At 65.2% G+C, this 24285-nt stretch overlaps 4 protein-coding genes across 4 annotated transcripts; 3 read left to right on the top strand and 1 right to left on the bottom strand.

The window, feature by feature from the left end:
• The first annotated feature begins 220 nt into the window (after nt 1-220).
• On the top strand, nt 221-2537 carry RPL38 (ribosomal protein L38). Its single transcript, XM_082067070.1, has 5 exons — nt 221-296; nt 515-547; nt 893-953; nt 2008-2130; nt 2457-2537. The coding sequence occupies exons 2-5, from the start codon at nt 545-547 to the stop codon at nt 2480-2482; spliced, it is 213 nt and encodes a 70-aa protein (XP_081923196.1). The 5' UTR covers nt 221-296; nt 515-544; the 3' UTR covers nt 2483-2537.
• Nucleotides 2538-3337: 800 nt separating this feature from the next.
• Nucleotides 3338-9120, top strand: TTYH2 (tweety family member 2). The gene is made up of 14 exons (XM_082067059.1): nt 3338-3540; nt 4101-4273; nt 5070-5181; nt 5554-5774; nt 5872-5967; nt 6157-6229; nt 6343-6412; nt 6528-6583; nt 6660-6752; nt 6829-6921; nt 7006-7148; nt 7317-7502; nt 7641-7719; nt 8979-9120. Exons 1-14 carry the CDS (start codon nt 3412-3414, stop codon nt 9057-9059), a joined length of 1605 nt encoding a protein of 534 aa, XP_081923185.1. The 5' UTR covers nt 3338-3411; the 3' UTR covers nt 9060-9120.
• Nucleotides 9121-10814: 1694 nt separating this feature from the next.
• DNAI2 (dynein axonemal intermediate chain 2) lies at nt 10815-17314 on the top strand (the record flags this gene model as incomplete). Its single annotated transcript, XM_082067326.1, has 13 exons — nt 10815-10997; nt 11820-11981; nt 12066-12187; nt 12731-12873; nt 13396-13509; nt 14725-14864; nt 15009-15131; nt 15251-15474; nt 15570-15705; nt 16206-16352; nt 16503-16727; nt 16958-17116; nt 17279-17314. 13 exons carry the CDS (start codon nt 10815-10817, stop codon nt 17285-17287), a joined length of 1887 nt encoding a protein of 628 aa, XP_081923452.1. The 3' UTR covers nt 17288-17314.
• Nucleotides 17315-18010: 696 nt separating this feature from the next.
• Nucleotides 18011-20820, bottom strand: BTBD17 (BTB domain containing 17; the record flags this gene model as incomplete). Its single annotated transcript, XM_082066988.1, has 3 exons — nt 18011-19091; nt 19554-19830; nt 20721-20820. 3 exons carry the CDS (start codon nt 20818-20820, stop codon nt 18011-18013), a joined length of 1458 nt encoding a protein of 485 aa, XP_081923114.1.
• Between the last annotated feature and the right edge of the window lie 3465 nt (nt 20821-24285).

The following is a 24285-nucleotide window of genomic DNA, read 5'->3' as shown; positions in this document are numbered from 1 at the left end:
CCCCGAGCGATGCTGCGGCTCGGGAGGCTGCAAACAGCCCGCCCGGGCAGCCACGCTGCTCCTCGGCGGCGGTGCAGGGAGGAACCGGGGATGCCCGGTGCTCCCTGCGCACCCCGCGTTGCTCCTGCAGCGAACGCTGAGCCCGCAACAACTCACCGCAAAAACCGCGCCCGCCACAGCGGCCCCGCCCATTTTTGTCCCTCCGCCCGCGCCGTAGCACCGCCCAGAGGAGCGGGGTTAAGGCCCGGATGCGGAAGTGTGTGGTTACTTCCGCTCCGTAGGCAGAGGCGGCGGTTGTGAGTAGGGGAGGAGGAGGGGGGCCTTGCGGGATCTGCCGCCATCCGCGGCCGCGCGGGGCCGGGCGGCCCCGGGGTGCGCTGGGGGAGCGGAGGGGACGCGGGGCGACCCGATGATGGGCGGGGAGTGGCGGATGCGCGCGGGGAGGCGGATGTTGGGCGGCCGTTGTTGGGCGGTGGGGCTGCGCTGACGCCATCTTGGGTTGTTTCTGCCGTAGGTTGGAGCGGTCTGAGCGCGGCCCGGAACCATGGTGAGGAGGAGAGGGGGTTTGGGAGGGCCGGCGTTCTCCCTCGCCTCGTTCCGTGGGCCCGGGGCCTCCGCTGTGCCCCGGCGGGGTGGGGGTGTCCTCCCCGGGGACAGGGGGTCGCTGGTTTGACCGGCCCCGGGCGGGGGAGGGTGTTGCGGGGGCTGACAGTGCCGACCCCCGCGCTGGGACACGGGGCTGCTGCCGCAGAGAGGCTCTGCCCGACCTGGCTGCCCCCGTGTGTGGGGCAGCTCCCCTGAGGGTTTGGCTTCGGGAGCCTGGGGTGCTCACTGACCAGCCCGCACCGTGGGGTGTGAGCTCTCCACACTGAGTGTGTGTTTTACCTTGCAGCCTCGCAAAATTGAGGAGATTAAAGACTTTCTGTTGACAGCCAGGAGGAAGGACGCAAAGTGTGAGTGTTGGGGCTGCTGGGGCCACGTGTGCCTTGGCTTGGGGATGCTGAGGGGGCTGTGACTGGGGCTCACGTCCAGGATGGGGGTGGCACTCAGCCACGCTTCTGCCGCTCCCCCTGGGTGTTTTTGCCAAACCTCAGCTGCAGCTCATTGGAAACTCTTTGCAAACATCACCCTGTCTCTGACTTGTTGTAGTCTTCAAAAAGCTACAAGGTGTCAGGTGCTGGGGAGTTCTGTCAAAGTGATGAGCAAATTATACTCAAAATTGAGTTTTCTTTTGTGGCGAATACAAAGACCATCATAATTGAAACACTAGAAACGCTGTGTCTCGGTATTTAAAAAGGCATGAAGAGTTTTCCCTCTCCTCTTGCTTGTTTGGATCTGGCTGTCAGAGGGAAGAGGCGCTTTCATTCTCACAATGTTTTGTTAACTCACCGGTGTGGGCGAGAGGGGTAGTTCCACATCAGAACGCTGCTGTTGCTGCTGACAGCCCTTTACAAACCGTTTCTGTGCCTTCGACTTTACTCTGGGTTTCGCAGCGGCTTTTGTAATGCTGAGCTGCTGGGGCTCAGCGCTGGGTGGAGAACTGCCCACGGCTCCATGGGTAGAATGGCCTTGGGGGGTACGAAGGAGGGGGGGAGCGCTGGCTGCAGGCTTCACAAACCATGTCCTGAGCTCCGGGGCAGCTCGTGGGCTGCAGAAGATATTGTGGGTAAATAACAAGCCCGGGGTGCAGTAAATTTTTCACGTTCCTTATTGTAAACTGCTGTTGCGAAACCAAAAGGCCTCAAAAATAAAGCTGTTGGCTTTGAGAAAACCATGCAGCGTCTCTGCGAGACGATGGGCTCATCCCAACTGGGGCAGTAACTGATCGTGGGGAAAAAAAAAGCTGAATTAGGATTTTCTGTGCTGTGGGTGGGCTGGGCTGTGCTCGTCCTGGCTCAGGTGGGAGCAGAGGGGTTGGGGGGGGGTATAGGGAGGATTCTCCCGTAGGTTTGTTAAAGGTTTTGGGGAGCTGGGGGGTTGCTGCTGACCCGTTTCTTAACCCTGCAGCGGTCAAGATCAAGAAGAACAAGGACAATGTGAAGTTCAAGGTGCGCTGCAGCCGGTACCTGTACACCCTGGTGATCACGGACAAGGAGAAGGCTGAGAAGCTGAAGCAGTCGCTGCCTCCAGGTACTGCGGGTGTCTAGGGGGGAGGCAGAACCCCCTCCCCACGGGGGACCCCACTGGAGCCTCCCAGTGACCCATCCTTGGTCACTGACATGTTCAGGCCACTTGGCTTTGCTGTCCCCAGCGCTGCAGTCAGTTCCTCACCCCAGCAGCCACTGCTGTTGTCCCTCTGGGTCCCCAGTGGTGACATTTTCAGGGAGTGGGGGGCTCTGAACCCCCTTTCTGTGGCTGGATCCCCCCTGCGGGGAGAGCTGCTTGTCTGTGGGGGGAGATGTGGATCCCCATCTGGGTGCGTGGAGCTGTTCCAACTGTTGTCTCTCTCTCCGCAGGTCTGGCCGTGAAGGAGCTGAAATGAGCTGTTCGTGTTGGTTTTTCCTTGTTTCTTACAATAAATCAGATTCTGAACTGTTCCCCTGTCACCTCTGTCCTTACCGTTGGTGTCCTCACTGCTGGGGGGTGGCTCGGATGGGGTCGACCCAGCATGGCGGGGGGGTCAGGAGCCAGTTTTGGTCTGTGCCACAGCGAAGCTGCCGCTGTCCCCATTCTTGGGGCCCAGGCAGGGGTGTGGGTCCCCAGTGGTGTCAGTGGTGGGTGTGAGGGGACAAGGTCTGCGCTCGGGTGGGCAGAGGGGCTGGGATTCCAGTGGGGACATCCAGCGCACTGGATGAGGGATGGTGGAGAGAAACCCCTGTGGCCCTTGCCACTGGAAAACATCATGGCCATCCTGGCCCTGTGGTGAAGAGGTGGCACTGCCCGGGTGACTGGGGGCACCCACAGACACAGGGGACATCCTCCCCCCACATCGTGTGTGGGCACCGTGCTGTGTCCATCCCGTGCCCACCTCGGGCTGCGGAGCTGCCGCGGGGCTGTGGTGCGGCTGTGGGGACCCCGCTGTGCCACTGCGGTGGGACAGCGCTGGACCAGGCTGTAGGTCTCACCAGGACACTAGTGGGGAGGTGACAGGGTTGGTGCCACTAGCACGGAGGTCAAGGATCCCAGTGGCCCCATAGCCTGCAGGACGGGGCTCAGTGCGCCTATAGCAAGCAGGTGAATAGGTGCAGTGCCCCTATAGCCGGCGCGATGGGGTCGGTGTCCCCGCAGTTCCCGCGCTGGGTTTCGGTGCCACCGTTCCCATGCTGGGGGCGTGGCCAGGTGGGCGTGGCCGGGGGCGGGGCGTGCCGGGTGCAGCCCCGCGGCGTGGCGCGCGCTCCCCCGCCATCGGCGGCCCCGGCCCCGGTGCGGCCCCGCCGGCCCCGCCGCTGCCCCCGGCCGCCCCGCCCGGCCATGCCGCCCGCCCGCGCCGGGTACGCGGTGCCCTGGTGGGCGGCCTGGCTGCACGGGCTCCCGCACCGCGGCCTGCGCCTGCAGCCCGTTCCCGCCGCCTTCCGCCCGCGGGACCCCGACTACCAGCAGGTACCGGCCGCGGCCCCCCGGTCCCCTCCCCGCGCCCCCTCCCTGCGCTGAGGTCCGGCTTGCCGGCGGGGCCGCCCCCGCCTTCCCCCGGCGGCGCCCGGCGCCAGCTCCGCTCTCCCGGCCGCACAAAGCGCCGTTCTTCCCCGGGCACCAGCGCGGGCTGGGCCCCCCCCGCCGGGACAACCGGCACCGGCACCCCCGCCCTCCCGCACCCCGGGGGCAGCGCCGGCTCTGCCGGACCCACCCCCGCCGCGGGGTGCACAGGGGGGTCACCCCTCACCTTGGTGCTGCTGCACCATGCACCCCACTCCTGCTGCGTCCCGGAGCACGGGGCACCGGGACCCCTAAATGAAGGGGGGCAGTGCCGGTGCCCCAGCACCCGGGAGAGGCTGCTGCACCCCGGCCCCCACGACGTGCAGCGCGGTGGCCCTGCAAGGGCCGCTTCCTCTTTCCCCGTGTGACTGTCCCGTGGGGGGTGGACGTGGCCGCATCCTGCCCCGCGCCGGGCGCTCCGCGGCGCCTGCCGGCACCGGCGCTGACCGTCCCGCTCTCCTCGCCAGTCGCTGCTTTTCCTGGGCTTGGTGTCCGCCGTCTGCCTCGGCCTCAACCTCCTCTTCCTCACCGTCTACCTGATCTGCCTGTGCTGCTGCAGGAGGGACCAGGAGCCCGAGACCAAGCGGCCGCACTCCTGCTGTGTCACCTGGATGGCCGTCACCGCTGGGCTCATCTGCTGGTGAGGGTGGGGGCTTGGTGCTGTCCCCCCGTCACCGAGGAGGCTCTAGGATCCATCCATGAGTCGCTTTAATTAGATCTGTGCAATTAAATGTGGTCCACCCCTTTCTCCTTCTGCGCAGCCACCGGTGCCGGGGCAGCTCTGTCCCCGTCCCCGCCGCGGCTGTGCCGCTTTCCCGGCTAATCCCGGGCGGCAGCGGGGCCGGGTTGCTAATCCCAGCCTGGAGCAGATGGTGAGCGGCAGCGTGACCCAGCTGGTGGGTCCCGTGTGTGCCCAGCCTTAATTGTGACCAGAGCAATTAGGCGAGGGGACACTGCTTCGCCCAGCAGCGCTCTGGTGGCTTTCCAAACCCATCTGGGTTTTTGGCAGCCCGTGGCTGGGAGGACCCCCGGGCAGGCCTGGCCTGGGGGGACGGGATGGGCCCTTTTTCTTCCTGGCCACAGCCCGCTCGCCAGACAAAGGGGCTGGTTTTGCCTGGGCGGAGCGAGATGGCCGCCTGCGAGGAGCAGGGACATGGCACTGAGGAGCTTTGCCCGGCCCCTGCGCCCTCAATCTCTTGGGGTTTAGCAGGAGGGACCTTCAAACCCACCGTGTCCAGCACATGGAGCAGCTCCGGGCTCGGGTGTCCCCAGGTCCCCATCACAGTTCTGTCACTGTCCCATCTGCTTTGGCTCTACCCTGCCGGGGGTCCCCCAGAACCAGGGTGCTCTGGGGAGCGCCCCCTGTCCAGCCCATGTCCCCGTGCGCCGGGGTGAGCGTTTCCCTCCCTCTGACGGGGTCCCCTCTCTGCCCCCAGCATGGCCGTCGGCGTCGGCTTCTACGGGAACAGCGAGGCCAACGACGGGGTGTACCAGCTGCTCTACGCCCTGGACCACGCCAACCACACCCTGACCGGCATCGACTCCCTGGTAAGGTCTTGGGCCAGGGTCCCCCCATCCGCCCTCCTCTGTGTCCCCTAGAGCCATATCTTTCTTTTCATCCTGGGTTTGGTTAAAGCACCGGGGGAGGGACCCAGGCGTCCTGCGCTGCCAGCTGAGCCCTGCCCGGGGTGGCTGGGACACGCTGAGCGCGGGAGGGTGACGTCACCCCGCAGAATGGGGCCTTTGTGGCCGGGAAGGGCCAGGGGGCCACGGCGGGGCTGTCCCGGGGATGGATCCAGCTCGAGCACAAGGGGGTGATGGGCAGGAGCACCCCATGGACGGCGCAAATGGCTCTGCTGGGTGTGGCGCTGACAGCCCCCGGCAGCGTCTGGGCAGGACTGACTGTCCCCGTGCCCGCAGGTGGCAGGGACCGTGCTGCAGATGCAGGGGGGCTTGGAGCAGCGCCTGGCGCGGCTGAACGAGGTCCTGGCCACGCGGGGGGATTACCTGCAGACCCTCAGGTTCATGCAGCAGCTGTCCGGCAGCATCGTCCTGCAGCTCTCGGGGCTGCCCGTCTGGCAGGGAACCAGCGCCAACCTCACCGCGCTGGCCGGCCAGGTCGCTTACGTCGAGTATTACCGGTGAGCGGGGCCGCGGCACGGCGCTGGCTGCCGGAGCAGCGCCCGGCGGGGCCGGGGAGGCGGGCACGTGCCTGATGGAGCCTTCACCTGTGCACAGGTGGTTGGCTTATCTCCTCTTCTTCATCCTCGTCCTGGCCGTCTGCCTCCTGGCCTGCCTGGGGCTGGCCAAGCGCTCCCGCTGCCTCCTCACCACGTGAGTACCGCATGGCGAGGCTCTGCGGTGCCGGGGCTCAGTGCTGCTGGGGCTCAGTGCTGCTGGGGCTCAGTGCTGCTGGGGCTCCGTGGTTCTGGGGCTCTGCGGTGCCGGGGCTCGGTGCTGCTGGGGCTCGGCGGTGCCGGACACAGAGCCGGCCCCCGCAGCTGCCCACCCCTCTCCGCGCAGGATGCTGTGCTCTGCGCTGCTGACCCTCGTCCTCGGCTGGACCTCCATGGCTGTGGACACGGCGGCAGCGGTGGTGAGCGGGGATGGGACGGGAGGGGTGGTACCGGCTGTGCTGGGGCAGAGCCGGGGGCTGGGGACACCCGTCCTGTCCCTCCAGCCCTGACCATGTCCCTCTCATCTCCGCAGGGCACCAGCGACTTCTGCGTGGCCCCGGATGAGTTCATCATGAACCAGACGGAGAGCGACATCAGCACGGGTGAGAGACAGCTCAGGGCAGGGCCCCAGTGCCCCAAAACCTGCCTGGAGATGTGGGGGGTCTGGAGCTCTCTGCCCCCTGGACACTCGCACCCATGTCTCCCATTGTTTTGCAGCGGTGGTTCACTATTACCTGTACTGTGAGCAGAGCCTCAGCAACCCCTTCCAGCAGGTATGGGGGGGGTTGCACCCGGGCAGGGGGGTGTCCCCGGGGCCTGGGCGCCGCTGTGACCGCTCCCCCTCCGCAGGCTCTCACCGTCTTCCAGCGCTCGCTCACCACCATGCAGATCCAGATCCAGGGGCTGATCCAGTTTGCGCTGCCCCTCTTCCCCACGGCTGAGGTATGGGGTGGGGGGAGCTGGCGCTCTGCGTCCCCCCTCTGCTCCCCGTCCTGCCCTGACCCCCCGTCTCCTGCAGAATGACCTTCTGGGGGTGCAGCAGCTCCTCAACTCCTCGGAGAGCAGCCTGCACCAGCTGACGGCCATGCTGGACTGCCGGGGGCTGCACAAGGTGAGGGCGCTGGGACGGGGGGGCAGCTCCTGGGGTGACCCCCCCACCGCCGCCAGCCCTACCCCGTCCCCTCTTGCGCCGCAGGACTACGTGGACGCGCTGATCGGCATCTGCTACGACGGGGTGGAGGGTTTGCTCTACCTGGTCCTCTTCTCCCTGCTGGTGGCCGCCTCCTTCTCCACCATCATCTGCGCCGCACCGCGGGCATGGAGGCTCTTCGCTGGCCGGTGGGTCTGCTCGCGTCCCCTGCCTGTGTCTCCCTGCCCGCGTCCCCTGCCCGCGTCCCCTGCCCGCATCCCCTGCCCGCAGTTCCCGCCCGCTCCGGGGGGCACGGGGCTGTGTGTGTGGCACCAGCCGGGCACAGGGGGGCGAGCACCGGTGCCTTGTCCCTGCAGGGACCGTGACTACGATGACATGGACGAGGAGGACCCGTTCAACCCGCAGGCGCGGCGCATGGCGGCTCACGCCCCGGCACGGGGGCATCTCCGCAGCTTCTGCAGCTACAGCAGCAGCCTGGGCAGCCAGAGCAGCCTGCACCCCCCCGCGCAGACCGTCTCCAACGCCCCCGTCTCCGAGTACATGTGAGACCCACCCGCCCACGCAGGCACCGCCCCTCAGATCCCCCCACCTCGTGGATGGAGCGTCACCCCACACCTGGGGGGCACGGGGTGCCGGGGGGGCTGGCTGTGCCCCCCGCTCTGACGGGCTCTGCCCCACAGGAACCAAGCGGTGCTGTTCGGAGGGAACCCGCGCTACGAGAACGTCCCCCTGATCGGCAGAGGCTCTCCCCCCCCCACGGTACGCTGGGCAACCGAGGCCAAGTCCTTCTTGTGACACCCCACGGGCTGGGGGGCAGCGGGGCGTGCGGAGCCCCCGCTTTGGCTGGAAAGCCTCTCACCGGGTCTGCCAGGGTGGGACGGGTGAGCCGGGTCCCGCCGGCCCTTGCAGGGGACGTGTCCCGTCTGCCAGCGCGTCCCTCCTGCGCGGGTCGCTCGCAGCCCCGTCCCCGGCCCACGGGGACAGAGGGGACACCAGCCACGTGCTCGGGACACCGAGACGACCTTCCCTGCAGCTGCTTTCCTCTGCTTTATTTCTTGTTTATTCTGACTTTCAAAGGACATCTCCCAGTCACCCGAGCACGTTTCCATTTCCCCGCTGTGTGTTCAAGCCCTCCGTGCCCGTTAACGCCTGCTTTATTTTTTCATTTCTTTTTTTATTATTACTTTTTGCATCCATTATTTTGGAGCTAAGTTGTCCATCATGAGTAAGTTCAGCCGCTTCCCCTCCCCTCGCCCCGGGGCAGCAGCTGCGTCCCCTCCTCGTCCCCTCCTCGGTCCCTGTCCCCTTTCCCCTGGGGCTGGTTTGATTTTGGGGAGAGTTTGGAAGGTTTTGGGGGGACGAGGCTGCGGTTTGTCCCCAGCTCAGGCACGGGAGGGGTTTGATTTGCAGCTCCTGTGTGTCAGGATGGCTGGAAACGCTCCCCATCTCCATCCCCTTCTCAGTGCAGGTTTCCCCTTCTTTTCTGACATCATTTAATCCATTTCGCTGCCCCCATCGAAGCAGTAACGCAGTAGTGGCACCGCGGTGGGGCCGGGGACGTGGCTGCGGTGGTGGGGACGCCGCGGTGGCCCCTTTAGGGCTGGATTTGGCGACAGGTGAAAGCGCGGCGGCTGCAAATCCGCTTGCACAGAGCCGGCAGCTGGCGAGGATCTTCCCCGGGGGGGATTAATTCGAGCGCTCTCCCCGCCCTGAATGGTCCGATTTAACCAGGATTCGGCTCCCTGAGGAAGGACTTTCACGGTCCAAAATAACAAACTCGGAATAATCTTCCTTAATGCCCGGCCGGGGCGTCCCTGCCGCCCTCCTGCGAAATGCTGGGGAAATGTAACGCTTGTCTGCCAGCCCTTGGAGAGGCTGTGACGGGATCTGTCCCCTTCCCCGGGGCAGGTTAATTGGGGTGCATATAAACTGATATAAATCCGTGCTGAGCAGCGTGGGGCTGGGTTGGCCGGGGCCGGCGGTGGTTGGGGTTGGCTGACCCGTCTCGTTTCTCGCAGTACTCCCCGAGCATGCGAGCGACCTACCTGGCCGTGACCGATGAGCACGTCAGGCGCCCCGGCGCCGAGTTCCCCGCCTGACGCCTGCGCCCGAGCGGCTCGCGGGAGGAGGAAACGCCCCCGGCGCCGGTTCCGCACCGGGAGACCGAAGCCACCGGGAAAAGCCGCGGTGGGCAGCGGTGGCCGGAGGACGAGCCCCAGCGGGGACCCCCGTGTGCTCCGCGCACCCTCCTCTTCCTCAGCAGCTCCTGCTCCGTTCAAGTCTTCCTGCCTCAGGGCTGACGGTGACTCCGGGGCCGAACGCCACCGGCAGAGCCGCCGCCGGGCTCCCGGTGCACCGGGCGGGCCGGGGATGCTTCACGCCGTCTCCCTCCCCGTCTGCCCCTGCTCGGGGTGTTTTACGCCACGGATGCAGCCGTCTCCAGCTCCCTGTGTCCAGCGCCTGGGACCGGGGCGGCCCCCTGCCCCGCGGGGGGGCCGGGCAGCGCTCCCCTGCTCCTGTAGCAAAGCAGCACCGACCACTAGTGACCCCGGCTTTGCCACCTCCCGACGGTGACACCGGCTGCTCCCTCTGCCAGGATCCCGCTCGGCACGGGCAGAGCCGGCTCCCCGTGTCCCTGTGGCTCCCCGTGTCCCCCTTGGCTCCCCGTGTCCCCCTTGGCTCCCCGTGTCCCCCTTGGCTCCCAGGACCACCCCCGCCCTCCCCTGGCACCACCCTGGGCTCGGAGGCTGTAGAATTAGGGATGTTTTGGCTTTGCTGGTTTTCCTTTGCTTTGGTGCGGGTTCCCGAGCTCGGGGCTGGGCAGCGGGGCGGTTCTGCTGCCCCATCCCCGGGTGGTTTTACCGCGGTGCGTGTCGGTAGCAGGATTTTTGGCCGGTTTTTAGGCAGTTTTGGCGGTTCGGCTCCCCGGGCGGGCAGGCTGGCAGTGTGGGCTGGGGCAGGTCCCCCCCGCTGCAGGGACAGCCCTGCGGTCACCCCGAGTCCCCCGGGACAGGGTTGGGGACCCTCAGGTGTCCCCGGGAGGGGAGGACACGGTCCTGCCACCATTGTTGGGTTCTGCAGCCCTTTGTCCCCGCTCGGGTGACAGACCTGGGGTGCAGATCTGTCCCCTGGGGCGAGCCGGGGGTCTGACACGCTCCCAGGGATTCACTGTGTCTTTTACTAATTAACCTGTACCTAATTACCCTGGTCCCCTCGTGCCATCTGTCCGTGTGACTACAATTCCTTGCTGTTGGAAACATCCAGGGCATTTTAATTCCTTTCATTTTTCTCTTCACCTTTTAACGTTTCCATGTAACGGTACCTAGAAGAGCTGTTTTTAAGCGCATGTGAACAAACCCCACGGGGAGCCTGGTTTGTATTGTGCCCCCTGGGGAAAAATAAACACTTGTACTAAACTTTGCTCCTCCTCGGCGGCTCTCTCCGGGCTGACCCCCGGCCGCCGGCCCTGCTCGGGGTGCGCTGCCCGTCCGGCTCTGCCGGGACTCCTCTGGGTGCTAATTGCACCGCCCGGCGCTAATTGCACCGCCCTCATTAGCGGGGTTTGACCCTCCCAACATGGCGCGGCGGCCACGTGACACAGCCGCCTTGCCCTTCCTAATATGGCGGCGCCTGCCATGTGATCGGCCCCGCCGTTGCCCGGCAACGGCAGACGCGCGCCTGGCCGTTGCTACCAGTAAGGCTGCGCTGGGGGAGACCAGGCCCCACCCGAACGCCTGGGTCCTCGGTAGCAGCGTGGGGGTGTCCCCATCCGTGCTGGGACCTTTGGATCCCTTCAGGGGACCCTCCGGGCCTGGGGGTGACAGGGGCACCCGCTGCCCCCTCCCAGGGCCGCCATGGAGATCACCTACACGTACACGCGGAAGCGCAGCGAGTTCGGGCGGCACTGCAGCTTCACCGACTGGCCGGCCAGGGTGACCGTGGACATCCCGCCCGACCCCAGCATGGCCGACAACTTCATCCCGCAGGACCCGGTGAGCGTCGCCATCCAGCACAGCTACGACATGTCGGAGCACGAGGTGAGGGCTGCCCGCCGGCCATTGCGGAGTCACAGGGTCGTTCTGGGTGGAAAAGACCCTCAAGACCAAGCCCAACCATAATCCAACCCTGCAGCCTGTTCCAATGCCCGACAGCCCTTTCTGTGAGGAAATTGTTCCTAATTTTCAGCCTCCCCTGGTACAACTTGAGGCCGTTTCCTCTGCTCCTGGCGCTTGTTCCTGGGGAGCAGAGCCCGACCCCCCATGCTCCAAGCTCCTTTCAGGCAGTTCAGAGATCAGAAGGTCTCCCCTCAGCTCCTGTTCTCCAGCTGAACCCCCTGGGTCCCAAAACTGAGCTCAGGATTGGAGCTTTGGCCTCACCAGTGCCCAGGCCAAAACCTGCCCTGTTTTTGGTAACACCACGGGCATCCAGGCCGTTGCTCGGCAGGGTTGAGACGGACAAACGACATAGACCAAGTTCTTCCAGGATGAAAGCAGCAGATCCCATTTATTGCCACAAGTGCATTTTTATACAGTTTTACCAATTCGTGTGTCTCTTCGCTATCGCTTACAAGTTACAGCAGTAACATCTCATTGGCTAATTTTTCTATCATCAATGTTATTCTTTCACTCCCTTCTCTCTCACGGGTACACCTGAACATCTCCGGATACTCCTTTACTCCCCTCTTTCTCACGGGTAGCCCTTAGTGTCTTCAAGGCTAATTTCTGTTCCCATGCCCCCCATCAGGGAATCCACGGACCCACCGCAGTCCCCACAGGGCAGTACCGTGCAAAGGGCAAAAAAGGGGTGTTTGGTGCCTTTCCAGCCCAAAGCCTTTCCCTGTTCTCCCCGCGCCACCCCAGGTGAACACCGATAGGGTGCAGACGGAATCCCGCGGCGTCAACCACACCGAGGGCGGCTGGCCCAAGGACATCAACCCGCAGGAGCCGGAGCAGACCGCCCGCTTCAGGAAGAAACTGGAGAAGGAGGAGAACTACATCAACACCATCACGCACCTGGGCAGCGTGAGGCCCCGCGCGTCCCCCTCCCCTGTCCCCTCGCCCACCGCTGCCGTTCCCCAACACGGCCTCTCCTGTGCTGTCCTGCAGCTGATGGAGCACTGCGTCAGGCAGAACAACACCATCAACATCTACGAGGAGTACTTTGTCGAGGAGGAGACGGCAGAGGTGGAAGACGAGCTCCCTTCCGCAAAAATCATCAACGTTGTCAGGTAGCTCAGCCCTCACTGGGCTCTCCAGATCCACAGCGGGGACAAGGAGGTGGGAAATCCCGAGGCTTTCGGCTGGTGCTGGGTCATTTGATGGATGGAGGGAGCTGCTGCAGCCCCCCTGCTCCATAACTCTGTTCCTCTGCCCTGCCCGGGGGCTTTGGAGACGGGTCCCGCAGCCCAAGGACAGACTCAGCTCCGAGCATCTTCTCACGGTGCTTTAGACAGGGTTGGTTTGTTGGGGGTTTTTTTTGGTGCCTCAAAGATTATTTTCAAACGTCAGGGGCTGTTAGGTCATTTCCAGAAGTCAGATCCAGTAACATTATTGGATTCTTAGAAATGAATAACTGGAAAGACTTTATTAAATCATCAACTCTTCTCCCCGCACCCAGCACCCAAGAGAATGGTTTCCTGCACTCAGTGCTCAAGGGCTGCAGCTTCTTTTCATTGCGATTCCCACAGTTTCCGTTGGGAGACAGCCATCCCGGGGTGTGAAAAAACTGTTAGCCAACTAACTTCTTTCTTTGCTATCCTGTTATCAAAAAGGGACCCAAACGTCCCCAAGCGGATGGCCACGCGTATCTCCTGGCAACCGGGCACGTCCGGGAAACTGGCAGTGGCTTATTGCAGCCTGGAGTTCCAGCCGAAGGTGAATGACATGAGCCCTGACTCGTACATCTGGGATCTCGGTAAGGGAAACCTCACCCGCCGGGGATGCTGCCGCTGCGGAAGCACTTTGTGTCTTCAAAGAGCGTAATGAAGCCTCACGGTGCTCAGGGATGGGGGGGAACAGGGGTTCAGTTCCTGCTTTGCCCACAGATCAATGCAGAAAAGGGGAGAAATGGGACCTAAAAGCTGGGCAACAGGTGGAAAATAACCACTAAAATCCCACTACATGACTCATGAGCCTGTGGGCACAAGAGGCAGCGGAGCCACAGTCCTCTCACGTGGTTCTGCTCGCTCTGTGGTTCACTGTGCTTGATTAAGATAGAGGCACAAGCCCAGGCTGAGAAGTGCCCCGTTCTGCCAAAGAACCTGTTGTATTTTGGAGTGAAAAACACAAAGAAGGGGGTTTGGGGTTCCAGGGGTCTGTCCCCAGACTGGACGGCGAGGACAGCCCAGGTGTCCTCACCTGGTGACACACCAGCCGGCACTGGGAGGCTGGTTTGGAGGCCATTGTCCCGTGTTCTTTACTCGTCCCTTCCCGGCAGTGAAACCCAACAAGCCGGAGCTCGCTCTCAAGCCATCGTCGCCCCTGGTGAGCCTGGAGTACAACCCCAAAGACTCGTACGTCCTGCTGGGAGGATGCTACAACGGGCAGATAGGTGAGGAGGACGAAAGAGGCGTGAGGCCGCACTGATGAGGCTTCGTTTTAATTCGGCAAGACCCTGGTTCCAGGGGTCGTTAACGTAACGTAACGTCGTTAGTGCTGTGGCTGGGAATATCCCGGGTGCGGCTGAAGCTCCGGGGCTCGGCGTGGGGGACACGGGCGGGTGGTCCCTGGAGCGCGTACCAGGGAGGGCAGGACACGGCGCCGGGGAGCCCTTCACACGTGTCCTGGGCCCCTTCCTCGCCCACGGCCGTGTCTTTGCGTGGCAAAAGCCCACGGGAGGTGCCATTGCTTCACAAACTGAATTGTTCTGCCGCTGTTGTTTCAAGCGCTTGGAAAAGGGCCCCTCCCTGCCAGCTTCATTTATGGCTCTGTTATTGACTTGGCCGCGCAAGCCCTTTGGTTTAATTGCTCTCATTTTGATGTTTTGCTGGCTGTTTGCAGCAGCCATCAGCTCTGACAGGGCACGCGTTGCGGGGCTGGTTCTGCACGCTCCGCGGGGGAGGAAGAGGAGGGACGGCCCCGTCCTTCGTCCTTCGCAGGGCCCAGCCGAGCACGCTCGCCCCGTCACATCCAATTGTCTAATTAGCCGTGAGCAGCGGGAGCTGCTCGGTGCCACTGCAGCCCGGCTGCCCGGCCTCTCCCGGTGGCTCTGCCGCGTGTGGAGGCAGCGACAGGCCGGGATGGCCGCTGGTGGCACCGGGACCTGCCTTTGTCACCCAGCGCTCGCCGGAGGGGGCGCAGCCGGGGTCGGGGCACCAGGCGGGTCTTTTAGCGGTGCCGAGTGTCAGAGATGCCGTTTGGAGCCGACAGGGCTGCTCAGAGCGGTCTGATCCTGCTGCAGCCCCTGGTGCAGAGCAGGGGGAGCCGGGGGGTTCGTTGCCTCTGGGGATTGCGGCACATCTGCCGCAGAGAGGCGATGGCCAAAGAAAGCCGCAGCTGTTTAATGTTTCTTGGCGTTTGCAGAGGGTGCAAATTGCGTTACCGCTCGGCGTGGACATCCCTGGGGGAGATCGCGGCAGCGGGACCCCAGCCCGCGGGTGCTCGCGTGGCTCCTCTGGGGCTGGGAGGTGTGGGGGAGCAGCCGGTGGGGTTTGCTGCCCGTTCTGGGTCGGGGACTGGGGCAGCAGCTCCTTGCGAAGCGCCTGGCGAGCGAAGGAGCCGGCCAGGGGAGCGGGTGTGTGTTTTGATGGCTTCTTTTCCTTCTCAGCTTACTGGGACACCAGGAAAGGGAAGCTGCCCGTGGAGGTGTCCACCGTGGAGGTCAGCCACCGGGACCCCGTGTACGGAGCCCTCTGGCTGCAGTCCAAAACGGGCACCGACTGCTTCTCGGCCTCCACCGACGGGCAGGTAATGGGCAGGGAAGGTACCTGGCTCTCTCACGGGAGCGGTGCTGACATCCCAAAAGAGCTTCCCCTGCCCACACTGGCCCCACGGCCACGGCAGCTGCCCGGCTTCAGCCCCTCGCGCTGCCCGTCCCCTGCCTGTCCCCAGGTCCTGTGGTGGGACATCCGCAAGCTCTCCGAGCCCACCGAGACGCTGGTCCTGGACATCACCCGCAAAGGGCTCCTGAAGAACGCACTGGGGGCCGTCTCGCTGGAGTTCGAGCCCACCCTGGTGAGTCTCCCCAGCCTGTTCTGCCCTCAGGACCGTCCTGCCCGCACACAACCAGCTGTCCCTGTCACCGCGGGGTCCCCAGCCCGCTGACAGCTGCTCTCTCCCGCCCCCACCCTCAGCCCACCAAGTTCATGGTGGGCACAGAGCAGGGCATCATCATCGCCGGCAACCGCAAGGCCAAGTCACCCCTTGAAAAAATTGCCGGCACCTACAGCGGCCACCTGGGACCCGTCTACGCACTGACCAGGAACCCCTTGTACCCCAAAATCTTCCTGACGGTCGGTGACTGGACAGCTCGGATCTGGTCGGAGGAGGTCAAGGAATCATCAATTATGCAGACCAAGTAGGTGTCTGGGTCTGGCTCTGCCCCACTGGGGCCGGGCAGGGGTGCTGGGACGCGGTGCCCGGGCCCACCGCGCTGCCTCGGCTCTGCGGCAGGTACCACCTCTCCCACCTGACGGACGGGTGCTGGAGCACGGTGCGGCCGGCCGTCTTCTTCACCACCAGGTCGGATGGGACCCTGGATGTCTGGGATTTCCTCTTCAAGCAGAAGGACCCCTCCCTCAGCCTGAAGGTCAGGTCCCCAGCGGCTCCGTGTCCCTTGCCCTGGGGCAGGCAGAGCTGGGGCTGGGGTCCCCTCCTGCCTGCACGGAGCTGGGGACATCAAGCAAATACTGTCCCCTCAGCCCTGAGCTGTGCCCGGATCCTCGTCTGCCCCAAATTTGCATACAGGCTCCTGTTATTGGATTGCTGATATCCAGATTGGGTATCAGGAACAATTTCTTCCCCAAAGGGCTGTGGGGCATTGGAACAGGCTGCCCAGGGCAGTGCTGGAGTCACCATCCCTGGAGGGTTGGACAGACGGACATGAGGTTCTCAGGGACATGGGGCAGGGACAGGGCGGGGGGAACGCTTGGACTCAATGATCTTGAGGGTCTTTTCTGCACAAAATGGTTGGATGATTCTATCGGCAAGCGTGTGTATTCGCCTCTGCCAGCCCGTCCTGCCTGACTTTCCCCCGCGGGGCATCACGTCAGCGCTCGGTGCCACCCCCGGCCCGTCCTCCCTCCCCAGGTCTGCAACGAGCCGCTCTGCAGCCTGCGCCTGCACGACACGGGCCGCGTGGTCGCCTGCGGCTCCAAGGTGGGCACCGTCACCCTGCTGGAGATCAGCTCCGGGCTCTGCACCCTCCACAAGAACGAGAAGAACATGGTCAACGCTGTACGTGCGCTCGGAGCCGCGAGCCGCCGTGCCAGGTCACGGCAAAGCCCTCGGCGCTGCCGGCGCGTCCGGCGCTGTCCCTCTGCGGACCACGCTGTCCCGCGGGGTCCCCCGCTCACCCTGCGCCCCTCAACCCCCACCCTGCCCTAGATGTTCGAGCGGGAGACCAGGCGGGAGAAGATCCTGGAGGCCCGGCACCGGGAAATGCGGCTGAAGGAGCGCGGCAAGCCGGAGGGCCAGGAGGCGGTGCCGGAGAAGACGGCAGTGAAGGATCCCTGGGAGGTGCTGGAACGTGTGCGCAAGGAGTTCTTCGAGCAGATCGAGGCGGAGATGCGGAGGAGGACGCGGGCAGAGACCCAGGACCTGCACGGCAAGGTACCGGGGATGGCGCGGTGACCGCGGTGGGGACTCCCTGTGGTCCATGGGGCAGGGGATGTGGGTCAGCCTGTGCCTTTCAGGATAAAGAGCTCTTGGGAGAGGAGGCGGGTGCGCATGGGATCCAGCTACCTGAGGAGGGCGGGGCGGAGGAGAAGGAGGAAGAAAAGAAGGAGGAAGAAAAGAAGGAAGAGAAGGAGGAAGAAAAGAAGGAGGAAGAGAAGAAAGAAGAGAAGGAGGAAGAAAAGGAGGAAGAGAAGAAGGAAGAGAAGGAGGAAGAAAAGAAGGAGGAAGAGAAGGAGGAAGAAAAGAAGGAGGAAGAGAAGAAGGAGGAGAAGGCGGAAGAGAAGAAGGAGGAAGAGAAGAAGGAGGACACGGATGCTGCCAAGGTCAGTGATCTCCACCTTCGCGGTGCTTCCCCCCCCTTGCTCGGGCTGCTGATCTGTGGCTGGTGTGGAGATGCAGCTGCTGTCCCCGAGCCAGACAGAGCTCGTGGGGGCGAGCAGAGGGTCCCACGCAGCTCCCTGACCGCCCACCTGCTCCCTCCGCAGGAGCCGTAGCCAAGACGGGACCGCTGGTCACACAGGTGGGTCACACCTGCACGTTGGACACAGGTGCTCCCTGGCCCTTTGCCCTCTTGATTTAGTTTTTGTTCTGGGTGAATAAACAAGAGTTTTCTACATTGTGTCTCCCCGGTCAATTATTAATGAGCTGCCAGTTGCGCTCCCCCCAGTCAGAGCGGTGTCACTGCTGTGCACAGCCCCATCGCCCCTGCCCGTCCCCGGGGATGGGGAACCTGCCAGAAACCCCGCACACCCGACACTCGTTTTCTGCTTTTATTCGGCAGGGGGTGGGTGCCGGGGCAGGGCTGGGGCAGCTGGCGGCCGCGGGCATGGTGAGTGCCCCCCAGAGCCCCCTCCCCAGCCTGGGCACACACCCAGCTCGCTGCCGCACCAGGGGTGCTGCTGGGGACGCCAGTGCCACGGGGGTGGCACCACGGGAGGGCCGGGCTGTCCTTGTCCTCATCCCCTCGCTCCTTGGGGTTATGAGCCTGGGATGGGGCTGCACATTTCACCTCCTGCACTGCCCACAGGGGGCTGGGGGGACCCAGTGTCCCCAGGTCCCCGCACACACCCAGGGACAGCGATGGGGACAGTCAGGGAGGGGCGGGCAGCAGAGGGTGCAGTCCCAGGGACCCCATCATCTACCTACGAGCAGGGGGACCAACACAAGCCCCCCGCGGGGCTGGGGCCAGTCCAACCGCAGGACCCGCCTCCGCCTCGTTACTTCTTCACCTTGATGAGGGAGTGGTAGACGGGCTTGACGATGATGTGGAGGTGCAGGGAGTTGTCGATGAGGTACTCGGAGGTTCGCTTCTGCAGGTCGGCGTGGGCGAGGAAGTCGGCCGCCTCGTCCGAGCTCTGGTGGAAGCTGTAGACGTGCTTCACCACCACGCGGCCCTGCTGCCGCACGCCCACCAGCACCGTCTTCTGGAAGCTGACGCCGGCAAAGTCGGGGCTGCTTGTGGCCGGGGTGATGACGAGCCGGGGGCGACCGTCCTCGATTCGCACCGGCTGGATGGCGCCCGACACCGAGTCCGAGTAGACGGGGCGCAGGCTGACGGGCAGCCAGCGCGGCGAGAAGAGGACGTTCCAGGTCACCCGCTTCCCGGCGTCATGGCTGCTGGGACCCAGCTGCGTCTGGAAGCTGGTGCTGCGGTCGTCCCGTGCCGGGTTGTTGATGACCCACTGGGAGCCCCAGCTGGACGCGAGGTAGTTGCGGGGCAGGAACATGCTGCAGTTGACGTCAAAGTACTTGGCGAAGTGGAGCGGGGAGGCGGCGTGGAACTGGAACGCCTGGAACAGCAGGTCCTGCACCGCGGCGCGGTGCCGCGCCAGCACCACCGACTGCGCCTGCAGCCGGAACAGCTGGCTGGGCGCGATCATGGGGTAGCGGATGGCGCGGAGCACCCGCTCGGCCACGGGCCCGTCGGGCTGCTGGCGACTCAGCCAGCCCTCCACGGCGGTGTAGAGCTCCAGCTCGCTGTGCAGCACCAGGTCGGAGCGCTCCAGCAGCAGCAGCAGCAGCTCCACGCTCACCGAGCCCCACTCGGCGCTGCCCAGCACGGCCGAGAGGTTCCAGGCCAGGAACTGGAGGCAGGTCTCCTGCAGCGCCGCGTCCCCGATGCGCACGGCGTAGTGGTACCAGGTCACCACGTGGCCCTGGCTCGACTCGCTGGCCAGGTGGCTCCTCATGTAGTCGGCCACGCCGCGCTGCAGCCCCCACACCCGGTACTTGCTGGCCAGCTGGTGCAGGGGGATGGCCTGGTGCAGCAGGATGGAGACGCCCCCGCAGTACAGGTACCTGGGGCAGAGCATGCGATGGTGACAATGGTGTCCCCCGATTCCCTTCCCAGGCTGCCACTCTGGTAGTGCAGTCCCCGGGGGAGCATCCTCCTCCTTTGGCTGCATCCTCCTGGGCATCTCTAACCCGTGAGGCTGACGTGGTCCCCAGGGGAGCATCCTCCCTCCTGAGCTGCATCTCTCCAGAAATCCCATCCTGTGGGGTCCCTGTGGTGCCCAGGGGAGCATCCTCCTTTGGCTGCATCCCTCTGGGCATCTCCATCCTGTGTGGTCCCCACGGTTCTCAAGAGAGCATCCCCCTCCTTGGCTGTACCCCTTCCAACATGCCCATCCCATGAGGTCCCCGTGGTCCCCAAGGGAATATTCCATCTCCATGCCTGCATCCCCATTCCGTGGGGTCCCCATGGTCCCCAGAGGAGCTGCGTCCCTCCTGGTGTCCCCATCCCACGGGGTCCCCACCTACCTGATGAACTTCTCGAAGAGCGCGGCAGTCTCGGGCGGCTCGTGCAGGGTGATGACGCTCTGGTTGCGCAGGAGGCTCTCGAAGACCTCGCTCTGGAGGCTGAGCAGCAGCTGGTGGGTGTGGAAGACCTTGGCCTCCTCGGCGGCCGCCGTGCGCACCCGCAGCACCGTGTCGCTGCTGTTGCCGTTCTGCAGCAGCTCCTGCAGCCGCTGCAGCAGCGTCAGCGAGTGGTTGATGGTGGCCGCTGTGGCGTCCCCGCTAAGGTCGGCTCGCTGGGCTGGGGGGAAGATGGGACCATCCCAGTGCTGCACCCCAGGAAAGAGGTGTGCGGGGCTGGGATGCAGCAGCGTGGGGCCCAGCTGTGGGGCGATGGCGGTGAGCGGGGCAGCCCAGATGTGTGCACGTCCTCCCTCCGCTCCCCCAGCACCAAAGGGCTGGCTGGTGCCAAGTGGGGGAAGGACGAGGGGACATGAGGACGTTTGTGCCCTTGGAAGCCAAGAAGCTGCTTTTCCGCAGTGAGAGGGGTGAGACCACCCTGTCCCAGGCTGAGAAATGGCCCCGTGCCGGGCAGCGCTGGCTCGCAGCCCGGTCTGCACGCTCCGGGGTGACCGTCCCCCCGTGTCTGCGTTCCCACAGCACTGGGCTCCCAGTGGGGTAAGGGACTGAGCTGGGGTCCCCGTGCTCCCACGGGCATGGGGACCCTTCCTCCCTCTCCTCTTCTCCCTCGCACCCAGCACAGCTCCCCCCCACCCAGATCACCCTTCCCCCAGGGTCAATTGCCCCCATCTCTCCCAAATCCTCGTCTCACCAGCCAGCGAGCGGGCGGATTACCCGTCCCAGCGCCGGCTTAAGCCCAGCTGAGCAGGGCTGGGGAGGGGGATCAGGAGCCCCTCGCCCCACAGTGCCAGACCTTGCTGCCCACAGCACCAAGTGTCCCCGGGCAGGGGTGAGCACAGCCCGGCTGTCACCACCGGCACCTCCTGGGCACAATGGGGCACAGTGGTGGGGCACAGCACGTCCAGGAGCCACATCCATCCGTCCCCAGGCACCGCGACGGCTGCTGGAGAGCCACACTGAGCATCGCCAAGTACCCACAGCCACACCCCACCCCGCACCCAGCGAGGGCACAGGGCCCCCCCACGCCTCCCCTGCCCCAGCCACTCTTACCGGCTTGTGCGGTGAGGAGGAGGAGGAGGAGGAGGAAGGCGGTGGTGGCGCAGCCCCAGCGGAGGGCGGCCGCGGGCCGGGTGCCCGTCAGCCTGCTCATGGCTTCGCAAGCGCATCTGCCGGCTCGGCGGGCGCCCGGTGCCCGCCTGGCGCTTATGTAGGCCACCAGCCCTCCCAGCCCGCGCCGCCACATCGATTGGTGGAAACTGGGACCAGCCGTTACCAAGGGAACCGCTTCCAGCCCTTGGCCATCCCCCCCGACCCCGGACCCCAGCCCCGCACCCAGGGTGGCGTGACAGGGCGCCCCGGTGAGCCCCGGCACACTGTGGGGACATCTCCATGTGCCACCTGCTCACGGTGTCACTGGTCACTGCTGTGCCGCTGCCCCACGCGTGGCTGCAGCCCTTTGTGCTGCCGCGGTCTTTGCATTCAGGGCACAGCTCGGCACAGCCGCCCCGCTCCCCCGGCTCATGGGTATTCATGGCGGCAGCAGCCCATCACCATGGCATCCGCGCTGCCGGCAGGAGCCGCCTGCCCTTTTCCCAGCCTTTGCAGCCAAGAGGCTGCCTGTGCAGGGCGAGTGCCCCGTGCCGGCCCCCGCTGGCCCCTCGCCCACCCTGACAGCTCTTGGGGGGTTCACAATGGGGCCAGGGTGGCATTTGCCCCCCCGCGGCCCCAGTGCCACATGGCAGGGCCAGTACGGCTCAGGCCCGGGGCTGGGGTGGTGTGGGTGCCCCCACCCCACAGCAGGAGATGGGCACCCTCTATGCGGGAGCGTTTTCTGGCACAGCCCAAGCAAGCGGGATGGAAGCAGGGGGTGTCTGCACCCCACTGGGGAGCCAGGGCCGGGACCCCAGCGCAGGACAGACCCACCACATGGTCACCTTGGGGTGCAGCAGGACCCGCCTGCCGGGGGGGCAGCGCCTGGGGACACCCCAGGGTGACCTTCAGCACGTGGCAGGGCCAGAGCTGAGGAGGGCAATTAGCCGTTTCCCGGTTATTGAATGTCTGGGATGATGGGATTAGTGCCAGTGCCTGCGGTATCACAGATTTGTGTTCAGCTGCCGAGCACGGTGACAGCACGGCTGGTGCCCGTTTCATGCCCAGGACCTGCAGGGGGACACTGTGCCATGGCCGGCACTGCCAGCACCCCACAATGGGAGGGATGCTGTGCCGTGGACAGTGGGATGGAGAGCACATGGCTCACAGGGCAAAGGTGGCCATAGGCACACGCGGTCGGGCAGGATGGTGGTGGCCAGGGCTCTGCGCCGGGCACGGCGTGCCCAGACCATCTGCCCCTGCGTATCAGCTTGCCCAGCCCTGGCACGGTGATGCCACCATGGCGGGGGCTGCTGTCAGGCTGGCGAGGGCATCTAAGGACAGGCTTGCTGTGGGCTCACGTGGGAGCCAGAGCCAGAGCATCCGTGTCCCTGAGGAGGATGGGGACATGGGGACACAGGACCAAGCAGCCACATCCCTGAGCACAACTGTGTCCTGGGGGGCAGGGCGAGGGGCTCAGGCTTAGATGGGGTGTCCAGATGTTGAGCATGGGCAGATTTTGCTGCAGCTCTGCAGGGAGGGATCACCCATCTGGTCCTCACCCACGGGTGGATGGGCTGGGGACAAGCTGCTCAGCAATCACTGTGCCACACTCGGGGGCTCCCCGGCTCCTCGTGGGGACAGGCGGGTGGGCAGGCGGGCGGGTGATGGGGTGGGGGAGTCCCAGGAGCCCGGGCGGACATCCCTGCATCGCTGCGGGGCGCGCACAGCTGGGGACGAGGGGCCCCCGCCGCGGGACAGCCGGTTAATGGCTCAACCGCATCCACCGATGCCTCATTTAACCACCTGCTGCAAACAACAGCTCGCCGGGAGCGTGCGCCTGGGGAGCCGCTGGCGCCGCGCCAGCCCGGGCTGCACCGACAGCCTGGGGACCCCCGTGTCCCCCGCGGGGTGTCACTGTCCACGGGGCAGGGCGGCACAGGCTGCGGGGACACAGGGAACACGGGAGCTGGCGGTCCAGGTGTGGGAATGATGCACCCTGGCTTGGTGACATGGGCCTTTGGGTATAATGGGGGGCCTGAGATGTCCCCAAGCACTCAGACCACCACCCCTATTGCTCTGGGGTGGGGATGAGCTCTGTCACGGTCACTCTGGGCTGCCACAGCCTCCCAAGTGACCCCCTCCCTGGCCCCCGAGGGAGCAGCAGGGCCAGGGGCCGTCCTCCTGCCCCGCTAGCCCAGCCCGCGGCTCTGCCCACGCCGCTCTCCCTCCGCCCCACGTCCCTGCGATGCTGCAGGTGCTGGAGGGGACACGGCCACCGCCGAGAAGACGGACACCTGTGGGGACACAGACGCCGGCAGAGACAGAGCCACCACTGAGGAGACGGACACTAGTGGGGACACGGACATCGGTGGGGACGTGAACACCGGTGGCTCTCCAGGTGCAGGGGAGGTGGCACCACACGCAAGGTGGGTGGCACGGGGGCCACCGAGGTGCGAGCCCATCTCTCACAGGGCTTGGGGAGTGGGACCCCGGGTAGGAGAGAAAAGGGAGGACCAGACCAGCGCCCTCAGTAGAGCAAACGGGGTCAGGGCTGGGAAAGAGTTAACACGTTCCCGCCGCAGTTGCAGCAATCGATGCCCCAGTTCCTTGGGGGACTAGAAGGGACCGGACTTGCCCCTGCTGGTTAGCCGGATCTAATTTGCCGTTAATTGGCATCCCCCTGCGCATCCCTCCCCCTGCTTGCCCCCCAGCCCGGGGCTCTGCTCGGGATCCTGCTGCCATCCCGGCAGGACACAGCGCACGAAACCCCCCCGGGCTGCCAGGGCCGGGGAGATGGGACCCCCCGGCCCCGCGGGCGCTGCTGGGGGGCAGATCCATCGCTGGGGTCCCGGAACGGGAGCACCGCCAGGGGGAAGACGAGTCCCCCCCCGGCCCCGGCGGGGCTCTGCGGTGACAGGGACTGAGCTACTTTGTCGTCCCTGTGGGGACAGAGTCGAATTGGGGCCGCAGCGGTGCCCAGGATCCCCCCCGGGCTCAGGACCCCCGCACCGCACCCCGCACCTTCTCCCGGCACTAGGGCCCGGGGGTTGCAGTCCCTCCGGAGATGCTAATGACGGAGAGATTCTGACCAATCAGAACGCAGCACCCAGATTAGGTATCTCCATTCCTGGAGGACGCCTCTCTGATTGGCTAAAGCCTTCCCCCCAGCCAATAGGAGCGCAAGGCTCGGGATGGGTGTGGTGCCTCCCGGGTTTATGAATGGTCAGGCGCAGTTTGGGCCCGATCCGGGCGCGGGGCGCGGGTAGGGACACCGACACCCTCCTGATCCCCAGCCTGGTCCGGGAGCCGGGACCCCAGACCCTGGCAGGTGCCCAGGATCGTGGTGTTTTAATCCGGTTTTCTTCAAGGTGGTAAACGGGGCCAGGCGTACACACAAGGAGCATCTCGGCTACTGGGGCCACCTTGCGCTGTGGGGATGGGGACCGTTAATCCGCCGCCCCCGAGCGGGCTGGATCCTGAGTCCCTTTGTCCTGCAGCATCCGTGGGCAGCTCCAAAATGTGC

The sequence above is a fragment of the Streptopelia decaocto genome (assembly GCF_964273445.1).
Source record: "Streptopelia decaocto genome assembly, chromosome: 16".
Taxonomy (NCBI): domain Eukaryota; kingdom Metazoa; phylum Chordata; class Aves; order Columbiformes; family Columbidae; genus Streptopelia; species Streptopelia decaocto.
This window is presented reverse-complemented; position numbering and strand designations above follow the sequence as displayed.